Raw genomic sequence first — 14,294 nt, 5'->3', positions numbered from 1 at the left:
TCTGTCTTCATACTATTTTCAACCTCCCTAATTTTTTTATCAATAGGTTTACAAGTTCATCAATTTTCCCCACATTCTGTCATTTAGAAATCAAAATAGATTTTTCACAAACCTGTGCTGGTTTGTGAAAAAAACAGCGTCCACTAAGCGTAAAATAATCAGGGATTTGTATCACTTAATATTTCGCTGGCAAAGGGAAAAGCAAGCTCCACTGACTAGTGCAACCCAGAAGCATCACTCCTTGAAAGCTAGCTATTATTCAGGCACAATCCTCATCATGCTACTGACTTCCATAATAGCATCATAAACTTCTAGCTTTAATCAGTACTCATGTCCACCAATTTAATTTTACTGCTGGTCCTGCACAGCCACCATTGCTCACTGCATCATATCTACAAGTTTTGTGAGAGTTTAAAGGTCATTTCAGAACACCTATCTCAGTCTAGACACTTGTCTTACAGTCACACTACAGATATCAGGCTTGCAGGAAGAATTGCTTCTTAACAGATACATGCATCTGAGTATGGCTATAAACTATACAAAATATGACAGTACACTTACCTTAAAAAGCCTGCAACAACAATAACAAAAAAAAAAAAAAACAAACAACCAAACAAAACCCATTCCAACAATTTTTTTTTAACAAAGTTATCAGGGAAAGATAGCACCGTAAACCCAGTAACTGGAACCCAGAGCTAAAAGAACTTCTCTATTTGCTTGATAATACACTGCAGAGTGCAGAAAACAAACCATATGGGAAAGAAGAAGGATTTGTTTGAGGTTGTGTGGAACCCTACTCTTTTAACTCCTAGAAATTTTACTCTAAATTTTCAGTCTATGTTATTTCTGCTATTTGAATGGCTACAGCAACACAGAATGATACTGGGCATATATTCTGTATTTGTTCTTGTGATAAGGTCACTTTATATCTTAAAAACTTTCCGCTTTTTATCTCCTTTATGTATTTAAAAGACAACAGTAACATCTTTAAACTGTTATTATGCTGGAGTAAGTATGCTAAATTCCCCAAAACTATTTCAATTTTCTTCACAGTATTCTGCCCCTCCCCTTAATCTGCTTATATGTTTGGCAACATTTAATTCTGTCTCAAGATTCAATGTGTTAGCAACCTGAAAGTTTTGCACTTCCCTATTTTTGAAGCAACTCATAATTTCATGATTCTTGTTAAAAATAAATTTGTAAAAATTCCCTTAATGTCAATAACTTTCATATGATTTTCAGGGAGGCTGAAATTGAGACCTGTAACATGTTTCTTGCTAAGGTAGCAATAGTTTCTCAAGGTCTAAAGAAGAATTCCCACTCTTTAGAGTCTGTCTGAAGTTCACTGAGTTATAGACTATTTTTCATGTTAGTTAATCAGCCATGACTTCTCATTAGTTTATTTCCACTGAAACAATCCTCATGGTAACAGAGAATTTAAAAATGTTGCTTGCTAATCACCAAAGTCACAAGGTTCTGCTGCTAGAGCAGATGCCAGAAATAGATTAAGTGACAGCAAGAAGCTTCCTATTCTTCCTGAAGGGGGATAATTCTTCTGTAAAGACTTGTTGACTCATGCTTTTATTCAGGGAACTGTAATACTGGTGACTTGTTTGTTCTTCAAAATATTTCAATAGGGCTTCAGAACTGAACAGATTTTTACAGCTGTTGTAGATGTCAGAAGCACTGGTGGTAGGGATGGGAACAGCTAGATGATAACAAAAGCATATGGAGGACTTTCATTTGTTTTTCTGTAGAATGTTTTCTTTAGCAAATGAAGATTACCAACAATTAGATGCACCTCAGATGACTAATTTGCTGAAATCCTAATGGAAATATAGACTACAGCCCACCCAGGGCTCAGACTTGCCAGTAGCTGCCTTGAAGACAATAAGCAAGCTGAGGGACTAAAAGCTGCAGGAGCTCAGGAAAAAAACACAGGCTCTGAGCCAGCACACCCAGTGGGCTGGTATCGCAGCTCTCAGGCTTTCTGGGGAGAACCAAAGTGTTCTGCAACTTTAGAGACCTATTTTAAAACAGAATAGCATTTTATTGTGCTTAATTCCACAATTAAGAAAGCTATGTGCCAGAAAAATGTGCTGCTTCTCAGATTTTAAGACTGCACAGAGAGAAAGATATCAGCTCATACTATCAAAACCAAAATGATACTGTTATTTTAAATCATCTCCTGGTACAATGCTGACAAAAGCCCTACGTCACATTGTTCAGTCCCCATATAAAATCAACTCAGATTTGAATAATACTTTCTCCTCATCTCCAAGGAATTATTGACTCTATGCTCAGCAAACTTTTTGCAAGGGTTCAGTGTCACTGTCGTTCCATCTGTCTCTGGAAGTCAAGATAATAGGAAACAAGGTATCTGCTTCTGTATATTCAAAGACTTCATGGTGGAAAAATGTTCACATTATGAAACTTCAGGGTCCTAAAATATTCAAGGTCAACCGGTTATGATTCTAGAAGATTTTTGACTTGAGTCAAAACCACTTGAATGTTCCCTTCCCACTGAAGCCATGTGAAAGAAGAGGTATTAATAGAGTGAAGCTATTATTGTGTTAACCAAAGAAGCGGCCTGATTTGCCAAAACAAACCCCATTGTCTGTACACCACTATAAATCATGAGGCTGTTAAAAGTCTACTCATTTTCCCATATGAACCACTGCACTAAACATGCGAAGAAAAAAAATATGCTTTAAATAATAAGCAGTTCTCTAAATATTCCTTAAACTTTGATAAGTTTCATAAAAGACAGTGAAGTACTTGACACATTTCAGCATCAGTGAAAATGGTAACAGTTCTTTTTAAGAAGAAAGAATTCATTGTGGAAGTGACTTGGCAAAGAAATTTTAGACCATATTCTCCTAGTTCAGAACACACAAAAGATTTGGAGTTCAAGAGAGTCATACATTAATGAAACAAAACACTGTATCTCTCTCATCTGATAGTTATGATGCGGTTTATACTGTTTAGATAAACTGAAGGCATGGAGAAAGGCAAACTGATTGAAACTCCACCATGCCCACAGCTAAGATTTGTAGTCTTTCAGAAACAGCAAAGTATCTGACACTTTTATAGCTTCATCTTCTCTGTATTGTCACATCAGGGAGCTGTAGGGAGCAGTAAGATCCTCTGAAGTTGTTTCTTCTCAGGATGAACAGGCCCAGCTCTCAGTCTCTTTTCATACATCGGGTACTCCTGACCCTGACTCTTGGTGGCCCTAACTGGATTCACTCCTGTATGTCAATATTCTTGTGCTAAGGGCACAAAACTTGGACATAGTAGTCCAGTTGTGGTCTTACAACTGCTGAACAGAAGGGAAAGATCACTTCCCTGTACCTGCTGTCAACACCTTCACTAATGGTGTTCAGGCTATGATGTCCACCAGGACTCCAGAGCTTTTCTGCAGAGTTGCTTTCCAGAGAGTAGACCCCAAAAGTGCTTTATGGCTGGAATTACCACAACCCAAGGGCAAGAGCTTTCATTTGTTCTTGCTGAAATTCATAACGTTTCTGTCAGCCCACTTCTCCAGCCTGTCCAGGTCCCTCTGACAGCAGCCCTCCCTTCCCAATTTGGGTCACCTCAATCTGGCGTAACTTGCAAACTTGCTGAGAGTAATCTCCATCTCATCATCCAGGTTGTCAATGAAGACAGGGAATAGTATTGGTCCCAGCACTGATCCCTGAGGGATCCACCATCTACTGGCTGCAAGTTTGGCTTTTTAAAACCAACCTATTTTCTGTCTACTTTAAGTGCCTTTATCCATTCTGTGTTCTACTAATTTTTGGGCTATGGAAGAGGCTAAGGGCTTCTTTGTCCCTCAAGGACAAAGGGTCCTGACAAGCACCGAAAGGGTCCTGACAAACATCTCCCCTCATCATATTATTGACCATGTGTATCAACAAATTGTCTTCAATCTGTTCCAGAAATCTGGATTGCTTGTGTTCAGCCTTATTGGCCTTCCAGTAGTTACTGTTGTGGTTAAAGTCACTCAAGAATACCAATGTCTGGGACTGAGGCTTTTTCCACCTCTTAAGAACGCTTCATCTGTCTTCTCTTGTTGATGAGAAGGTCTAGAGCAGGCACCTACTACTATATCACCGATCTTGGTCTGAAATTTGATCGCCACCCAAAAGCTCTCCAGTGGTCTGCCACTTCACCCAAGCCTCTGTCCACTCAAAACACACCTTTGCAATCCATCTTTCATGATGGGATATATATATCAACATTCGTAATATTTGATCCAAAATCCACATAATTAATGACCTTACACACTTTTAACTTCCTCTACATTTCTCAAACTTTGTTTCACTTTAATTTATTATTTAGACTGTACATGATGCAATGTTTATATGATAGTATTAATATAGAATCATAGAACATGCAGAATTGGAAGGGACTCACAAGAATCATTGAAGTCCAGCCTCCAGCCCTGCACAGGACCATCCCCTAGAGTCACACCATCTGCCTTAGAGGGTTGTCCAAACTCTTCTTGAACTCTGTCAGGCTTGGTGCTGTGACCACTTCCCTGGGGAGCCTGTTCCAGTGCCCAACCACCTTCTAGGTGAAGAACCTTTTCCTGATATCCAGTGTAAACTTCCCCTCACACAGCTTCCTGCTGTTCCCTCAGGCCCTGTCACTGGTTGCCAGACAGAAGAGATCAGTGCCTGTCCCTTCACTTCCCTTCATGAGGATTTTGAATATGGCAGTGAGGTCTTCCCTCAGTCTCCTCTTCTCCCGACTGAACAAGCCAAGTGACCTCAGTCACTCCTCATATGGCTTCCCCTCTAGGCCCTTCACCCTATATTTAATTTTACATATGTATATATTTTAAAAATATATATAGTATTATATATATAAACTTTTTAAATGCCTTTCAAACATGCCACTAAAAAAATAAAAAGTTTACCATTAAAAAATTTCCCATTATTTTTAAAAACTTTTTTTCCCATTAAAATATACCCTAGGACACAGATATCTGCAATTTTACTTTCAAACAAGAAAATAGTGCACTTTAATACTGCAATGTTCAGTGTCTTGCAAGTAACTACCTGCCATTATGTAGTACCATAAAGCCCAAGTCTTGTTCTCAAGTCATTCATTATGCTATGTAGTTGCTCAAACCACAGATTGCTTGACACCCTGCTTTACAATATCCTGAGGTTTTAGCTGGTATTTACCTCTTATTTGCAATGGCATGATAATTATGAGTTTAGTAAGTGCCTATAGCAAAACTTCTTAAAAAAAGAATGTTTCACATCTTGACTTAATAACATCTTATTTTTCACTCAGTTTTACAAGTTTAATTGAAAATCTCTAGTCTTTAGGCCATCTGCATGCAGTCAAAGATAAATAATGGAAGAAAGAGTTCTGTAACACCCCAACACCTCTCAACATATAATAAAAACAACCCTACCAAACTCTAAAACACCCAGATCTCAAACTGCAAAGTTTTTGTTTACCATGAATTCTTTTAAGCGAAGGATTTCTATCTGGCATTGTAAGTTAATTCATCTGAACCAGACTTTGACATGTAACTTGATTTCTTCAAGCTAGAGATGCAGTACCAATTGCTTACCTGACTCACACGCAAATGTCTTTGATGTCTCATCATGAAAGATAATTGCCACTGCATGCTTCTTTGTCTCCCGAGGCAATCTGGTTATGTTTTTGATATTGTGCAGCTCAGTTACCTTAAAATGAAGAAAAGTACTTTAGATCAGTGTATAAATAGTACAAATAAAAATATTAACCTTAACTGCTCCATTTTTACTATAAACAGTTTTTCCCCCTGTCTTAGTTTCTGCCAGGTCAGGGTTAATTTTTTACAGAAGTTGGGAGAGGGTCCTGGAATAACCCAGATGTTATTCCATACTACATTGCCGGGTCGGGAGTAAGAGACTCTCACTTCCCAGGAGAAGGGCGTTCCTTCCAGTGGAGAAAAAGTCTGGTGGGGAAGAGCTGGTCCATATTTGTCGTGGGCTTTCTGTGTAAATTGTTTCTTAGCCTTACACATTTTTTTATTAATATTGTTGCTGTTAGTGTTAGTTTTCTTATCTCATCACTGTTTCCAGTCAATTGTTCTTATCTCAGCCAGTGATTTGCACCTTTTGTGCCTCCAAATCTCAGCTCTGTCCTTGCAGACCAGGAAGGGGGAAGAGAACGGGGGAATGAGTGAATGGCACTGTGGCCTTAAGTTTTGGTGGGATAACTAAACGGGGGAATGCCATTCCTAAACCACAATACCCCCTAAGCTTATTTATATTTATAAGCTTTTTAATTGATAAAAACACATACATAGGTAGAATCTAAAGTTGCAAAACTTTCTATAAAATATAATGTATTAAAAAGGGAATGCCCTATTTCTCTAATAAAGTCCTACTTGAAATCATTGTTTACAATGACATCAAGTCAGCCTTATGATTTTCAGCAATCTATTTTTCAGTTTCTATATTCATATGACTTGGATCAGTTTCAGAAACTACATCAAATAGAAAACCTAATGTTGGAAGGACAGTGTTTTATTAGTTAAGTGCGGTAACTCAATTAATGTGTCAAATAGTATCACTACCTTTGTAAGAATAGATCCTCATCTGTCTTTAAAGTGTAACAGTCACCCCCAAAAGAATTCAAAGTTTTATTTTATTTTCTAAATATCTGAAAAGCTTATCTACAAAAAAATACCCTTCCAGCAAATTTACAGCATAAAAAATTCAGTCTATTTCCATTTTCTTTTGATGCAAGTAGATAACTACTATTAATACAAACGGAAGAAAAATACGTTATTAAAACCAGAGCTGGTGGCACAGCTGATATTAATCTGCTTAACACCTCATATTATAAAATCTTTTTCTCAGTTTCTTGGAACTCTGGGCAAAATTTATCTGTTTATAGTTGGTTTATTCAGGCAGGACATTTGCCTCAGGTAGAATTAATTTCTAAAAAAATGTCATTCATATGAGTCTGGCCATCTATGACTATGGAAAAAACGGACTGAAAGTAGGTGCGGGGTTTTTTTTCTTTGAAATTCTTATGCTCCCAGTATACAGGTCTAGCATTCCTTCTGATAGGCTGGAAGAAATGTTTTTAAGGCAACAAATTTTTAAGAAATTTTATATGGTGCAGTAAAGAAATGGAACATGTTGGGGCAAAGATATTTCAAATAATATTTATAGCAGATGAGCAGTGAGAGGCATCAAGAAGCCAGCAAAAGAAACTGAGACAAGCATGAAATGTAAAGTTTATGTGTTGACGATTAACTTGAGATTAGAATTGAAGATTGCTCTAGGGTCTATCTTGACAACCTTCAGCAAAACTAACTCCAGTTTGTCAATATCTTTATTGTAACAAGTGGGCCAAAACCAGATGAGTTCTGTAAATATTGTCTAATGTGTGCTGAACTGAGGGGGATAATCATTACCTGTATTGACTGGCCATGGTGCTGTTCATACTGCCCATGGAGCTTTACTAGCTGAGGTAACAAGATCCAGGACCCTACCCACAGGCCTGCTCCCAGCCTGCCCATCCCAAACCTGTGTCATTGCAGGGGATCCATTTTGATTTTCTGGAAATCAAAATGTCTCTGGAATCATACTGCCTCCCTAGACAGCACAAAACTTCTTATAACTCCAATGTAACAGGCAAAGTTATATGAATTGCCTCTTCCAAACTCCCTTTTACTCTCTTTCTTAAAGACAAGGTTTTTTGAGCCATTCGTAGTTTCACACAGTCATATTCCTCTTGTGTATAACTTTGCACAAAAATGGACCTGTTTGAAACTACCATGAGATACTGTGAGATATCTATTGTCTTGTCAAATGCTTTAATGGTGTAACATGGGTGGACAAAATATTTCTGCCAGTTGAAAAAAAAATTTTAAAAATTATATCTTTCTCATTGAAGTGCTTTGTTTTACAAGAACCAAAAGAACTAATAATTGTCATTATAATATTCTGAGGATATAGGGAATTTATACACATTTTAGGAAAAATAACTAATTTTACTGGGCAAGCTAACAGACAGAAAAAAAAGAGAAAAAAATTAACTGAGCTTTAGCACTCAGCCCCATCATATCTGAGAAAGCAGTACATTTCACAGATTCACAGAATGGCTGAGGTTGAAAGGAATCTCTGCAGGTCATCTGGTCCAGCCACCCTGCTCATGCAGGACCACCTAATTGCCTGGGACCACATCCAGATGATTTTTGAGTATCTCCAAGGTGAGTTAGACTCAGCAACCTTCCCAGGCAATCTGTATCAGTGTTTGTTCAGTGTTTCCTAATATTCAGAGGGAATCTCCTGCATTTCAGTTTATGCCCACTGCCTCTGGTCCTGTCACTGGGCATCAATGAAAAGATCCTGGCTCTGACTTCTCTAAACCCTTCAAGTGTAGAGAATATTCTCATTAATAAATATATAATGAATGAGCCTTCTCATATTCAGGCTAAACAGTTTCAGCTCTCTCAGCCTTTCCTAATAGACGAGAACCTTCAGTCCAGTTCCCTCATCCTTTTTTTGACCCTTCATTGTACTCCCTCCAGTATGTCCATGCTTCTTTGACATTAGGAGCCCACAACTGGACCCAGCACTCCAGGTGTGGCTACACCAGTGTAGAGTAGTGGGTCTAGGATCACATCCCTCAACCCTCTGGCAACACTCCTCCTAAAGCAGACCAGGATACTGTTATCTTCCTTTGCAGAAAGAGCATGTTGCTGGCTTGTGTACACCAAACCTTCACCAACAAGCTGAAGGAGCAGTTTTATTTTTATCTGTTGGGCAAGTCAGCAGGCTGACAGAAAGAAACCCCAGCAGTTAACGTTTCAGGAACACAAGTTGACTCTAACAACAAGAGAAGCCATATTATCAAATAAGTCCCTTAGTATTTCTATTGTTCATGTAATTTTTAATATCAAATAGAGATGAATATTTGCTTCCATATTAATCTTTTAAAAAATACTGCATGCTTCCCTCCATAATCAGAGTAGAAAGATAGAGGCAAGACTGTGAAAGTCTATCCTCCCATTGCTAGAGAGAATTAAGTTAATAAAATTCTGAATTCTGGGTTTAATGCCAGTGAAGCATGAGTCATTTCTCTACTTGCTGAACACTTAAAATTAAAAAATTAACACCTGAGAGTTTAGATTATTTTGTATGAAGGAAAAAATTAACTTTGCCTTGGCAACCAGACTGCTTTATCTCAGGGATTTTTAAAGCTCTGTCTTAAATTTTATCTATCATTTTTTAAAAACACATAAATCAATAAACTCTTTTAAAAGGAGAAAAGTATCAAAGCTACCAAAAAGACAAAAAAACCCAGTAAAAAGTCAGAACTGTTTTGAAACAATTTAAAATATCTCTTTGCAGACTTTAGGAGGTTTTAAAAGACTAATAAAATTGAAAAATTATATAAAAAAGTCCTCCTTTTTTATGAATAGCACATTAGGTAATTCTATTTTTTAAGGAAGGAATATTATACCAAAATCTGCTCCCTGTGGTATTATAATGGCTGTTCTTCACAACAACAAAATAGCACTTTGAAACTACTTAGACCATTGTTTAACTTGCACCAGTAGGAAAAAAAAGGGGAAATTTACTGTGCCATTACACATGTAAGAGTCTTACCTAGACTTTCCACAAAAAAAAGATGGGCATTTTCGCATTGCAGGATTATACTTTGCCTAAAGCTTTGGCAAAGTTAAAACCAACCAATACCAAAAAGACTTTGAAAACCAGTTTTCTTATTTTCCCCATTTGTAACTCTCTAGAATGAAATTAGCTTCATCAATAAATAAAATCCCTAATATTACCTGCTCAGTGAGCAATCTTGCAAATTGTTTTCTTGTCTACCATTATCCTTTGACTTCTTCCAGTAGCTAAATATATCCTTTATAGATTACAACTTTTCACTAACATTAGTTTGTTAACTTAGATGTTCTTTACTAGACAGTGGTGCTACCATTCAGTGCCATTCTCCATATGCTGCTCAGTGTGGTCTGTAATAAGGACTCTTAGCACCTGGACCATTTCTCAGTTCTCCTACTCCTCATCAATAGTTCCTGCCTCATATGTACATCACTCAACATCCCACGCATACATTTCCTTGCTGGTTCTTTTTTTCTATTTGGTTTGTTGATCTGTTTTTGTATCAGTCTCTAAGACCACTTCACTTTCCCCTAGAAAGACAATTTACACTTGTTGATGAAAAGATGTAGAATTGTTACTTAAATTATAAGTTAATAAACTTTCCTTTGCCAAGCTTTTTTTTTTTTTTTTAATTTTCATATCTAACAGGTTTTTTTCTTTCTTGAAGGTTTGACATAACTATATCAGAGACATCCTTGTTCTTTACTTCTCATTAATATTTGATGAATGGACATCAAAGCCTACATAAGCCTGAAGGGCTACTAGGTAGGATAATTTCTAGGATTGGTAAGGCAGCATCTCACTCCTGCAAAATTAAACTAGGCATGGCTTGCATCAGGGTCTCAGGGCTACACATCAATGTTAGTTACTGTAACTTGGTTCCTCTCACAGTCAGGAATTTGGATCACCTCAAATATTCTTTAAAAGCACAGCTGAAAATAAATGCACTTGATCTGGACACAATTCTTTTTTAATGAGTCTCAGATTGTTCACCAAAATGTAAAACTTTTTCACAGATGTACATCAAGCACTAAGCAAGAAAGTAAAAGACCCTATCATAAGCTTTTTGTTATCTCATGAATTATCCGAATATTGCTTCAAGTAATGCAATGCACTTCCTCTCATTCTCACTGTTTATATTGGTCTGCAGATAAGCCCAAAACTTAAATGTGTTGGTGTAAAACCTCATCTGAAAAGAGCACCACATTCAGAGCTTCTACTTGCTTCCTTTAAGTAAATGTTATGTAGGAATAATAAAGTCCATAAACATCAACGCCTTGTAAATGCTGTCTAGCCACATCTGGGTGGATTAACCATAAGGAAAAAAAAAAGAAAAAAAAGAAAAAAAACAAGCTCCCTGCTTCTTTTTATCATGCCAGCATAAAAATTCTATATTTTTTCTAAATAAAATAAATTATAAAATATAGAACAGTGCATCAAGCTTAAAAACAAGAGAAGCTAAGAAGGACTCTAAATGAACCAACAGTTAACAAATCCCATGTTACAGGGTCAAAAAGGCAGGAGGATCAGAGAAAGTAGAAAGTTAATGCCCTCACTTTGAAAAACAAAAAAAATAGAATTTTTGTTTCCTAATCTGATGTTTTATGAGAATAATTCGTAATCTGAGAGGTTCACAGAAACTTGAAGTCACCTTTCTGTATGAAGATCCCAAATTTGATGCTTATACCAAATTGCTTCAATTCCCTACTCCCTGCCAGAACACCCAAGCATTGTCTGATGCCAGGGGAGTGAGTTACAAGGAACACTAAAGGATTGGTCTATATTAGTTTTAGTGCATTTCTGTGTCAACCATATGAAAACATATGAAAAATATCTTGATAGATTTCAGACGTCAACTCCACTTGTCTCTAGCTAAACCAACTGTAGTTTCATTTGTGTAAAGTCATGATGCGAATTCCTAGTAAATAATTCAAGTGCAGGAAAATTACTAACATAAGAAAGTTTGCAATGTCAGGTAGCCATGGCCTAAATCCAAGCAAGATACACAGGTATAGGCGGACAATTAAGGAAATTATTCAGGATTGTTATATGAAAAATAAAACCTCTGAACAGTAGATCAAGCCTTTGAAGTAGACAATTACCTCTGTCTAGCCAGGAGAGATCAGATAATAGATTAAGTAACTATTGCTAGTAACAACCTTCTGGCCTCTCTAAAAACATTTTAGCCCTTGCCTGTCTTGACATGACATTTCAGAACTCCCTCTCTTCTCTCCATCTGACCACTGGACGTAACAACTCAACCATGTTAAGAGCCTATTTTTACAAGGAAAAAATACCTACAATTTTCCTGTGACCCATGTTTTATCAACTTAAAGTCTTCTTTTTGAAAGACCTTTTTTTACTTAGGTAAATAAGAGGAAATAATTACAAGATCATTTTCATTATGCTAGCAAAATAGCATATTTATATTATGAATAATATAGCATGTTTATATTATGAAACAGTCAATGTCAATGCATCTTAAGATACTTATTCGTTAACATGTTTGGAAGTTGTGTTATTTTTTCTTTTCTTTTAGATATCTTAATTACATTCTTAGGTGTGAAAGGCTATTAAATTACAAAATACATTTAATTTAAGCAAAGGCTTATATTAACTGGAATGCATTGTTTCTTAACAGTCAATGTAATTTGCCTTTTTTCTTCGGAATTAAGTTTATTTCTATCAAAGAAGATGGATTTTAAGAACAATTCAATAGACTTTCTCTTTAATTTGTCACACCTCATCACTGACCCACACTGGACATTTATTTGTTTGCTTGTTGTACTAAAAATCTGCCATGCAGCTCAAGATCTAGGATTTACTTTTATGTTACCTGAACATCTAAAGACTGTATGTACATAACACATCTAGGGCTCTGGTGATCAAATTATATGTTTAAATAGATAACTCTTCCACAGTTACAAAAATATTACTTCCAAATCACATATTACATTTGCATCACTACAAAAATTATAATTCCACAGTAAATAAGAAAGGAGGTTCAAAAGAGATGAAAACCATAAAAATCATACATAAAATCGTAAGTGCTCCATTCTGAGTTGAATTCTTCCAAACATGTGCCTCCCATATGAAACTGGGAGGGAAATGATTCTGCAACTCCATCTACTGAATGTTATTTCCACTGTCCAGAGACCTGGAAATTGCCTGGGCAGAGGAAAAGGTCTGAATTTACATAAATAGGTTTCTGTTTTGCATTGCACACTACCTTCCTATCATTTAATTTCCAACCAAAAAAAAAAATAGAAGCAGAAGAGAGAGCTACAAAATGCAACCGTTCATCCTCTTATTTCTTAATAATGGCCCACATACTACCATCTGTTGTGTAATACCACACAAGCAGTAATGTAACAGAGCAAAAGCCAACACAGCGGCAAGGAGCAGGAACTCCAGTGAGTGATGCCCAGACAGTTAAAGAACCACCTCAAAACAGAGACAGCATGGCAACAGCAAGAGAGCTATACAAGAAGCAAGAGTTATGTTAATTATCGTCTCAAGAAAAGGGTAAAGGAGGCATCAACATGCTAAAACTACTCCGAATGCTGCTGCCAGTCTGCAAAAGGAGAAAGGGAAATGTTGGCTCATTGCGGATGAAAGGACTACAGACAGGATCTCAAAGCAACTAAACATCTGCCTCCAGCTTGGTTTTCAGTCATACTATCTGCAGCTAGCAGCAGCTCCTTTGACATTACTAAATCCAATCACCACAGAGTAGAAGTTTTGTTACATTTTCAGACAGAGCTGGATGTGATCTTGGCTCTTAAAAAAGGCAGTGTGCTGCCTGAAAAGCGTAAAGACCTTTGGGACCAGGGAAATGACTGCATTAACAGAAGCACAGGCTGTACATCAAGTGAAGGGACTCTTCTTTACTCAGCACTCATTAGATCACATCTATAATACCATGTCCAGTTCTGGTACTCCAATGAAATTGATAAAACAAAGTGAGTTCAGAGGAGGGTCCCCAGGACAGCCAGAGCTGGACCACCTGCCCTGTGCAGGGTAGCTCCTCCAGCCTGCAGCAGGCATGGCTTTGGGGGCATCAAATTGCCCCAGTGCCTGCAGGGAGGTTATCTAGGAAACAGAGTCAAGCTTTTCACAGCTGTGTCTGGTGGGAGGAAGAGGGACAACAGGCATAAATTGAGACAAGAGATGTTGAGAACGCACACGAAGAGCAATATTTTCACCAGAAAGAAAGCCAAGCAGTGGGGCAGGCAGCCTAGAGAGACTGTGGTCTCCACCCCTGGCAACCCAACTGGACAGTACCCTGTGCAACCACGTTTGCTCAGACCTTTGACCTCAGAGGTGGCTCTACTGTAAGCAGGAGTTGAACAAGAGAACTCTTCAGTTCCATTAACTTTTGAGTCTAAGAAAGGGATGTTAACAAACCTCTAAGGATATTTGGCCCTTGTGGGTTTGGGCAAACCATTAGAGGATTAGGCATTCCGAGTATCTAAGATAAAACACATTTTCCTGACTTCAGCATATTTTGAAAAAGAACAGCAATCAACAATAGGATCAGGGGATGCAAGAGACTGAAAAACATGACTCGAGATAAAAATGTACTATGAGGCATTAAAAAAAAAAAAAAGAAAAAAAATTCATGACAGAATAGCAAGT

General features: G+C 37.3%; 1 protein-coding gene across 2 annotated transcripts in view; it reads right to left on the bottom strand.

Annotated features, from left to right (window-relative positions):
* Positions 1-14,294, bottom strand: part of DOK6 (docking protein 6) — a 265,261-nt gene that overhangs the window by 132,040 nt on the left and 118,927 nt on the right. For both annotated transcript variants that reach the window (XM_064657745.1, XM_064657736.1), the window contains exon 3: positions 5,594-5,708. In XM_064657745.1, coding sequence (XP_064513815.1) covers positions 5,594-5,708 — 115 coding nt within the window. The remainder of the gene's footprint in view (positions 1-5,593; positions 5,709-14,294) is intronic.

The sequence above is a fragment of the Pseudopipra pipra genome, chromosome 1 (genome assembly GCF_036250125.1).
Source record: "Pseudopipra pipra isolate bDixPip1 chromosome 1, bDixPip1.hap1, whole genome shotgun sequence".
In the NCBI taxonomy this organism is placed as follows: domain Eukaryota; kingdom Metazoa; phylum Chordata; class Aves; order Passeriformes; family Pipridae; genus Pseudopipra; species Pseudopipra pipra.
Note: the sequence above shows the minus strand (reverse complement) of the source record. Positions and strands in the feature narration are given on the sequence as shown.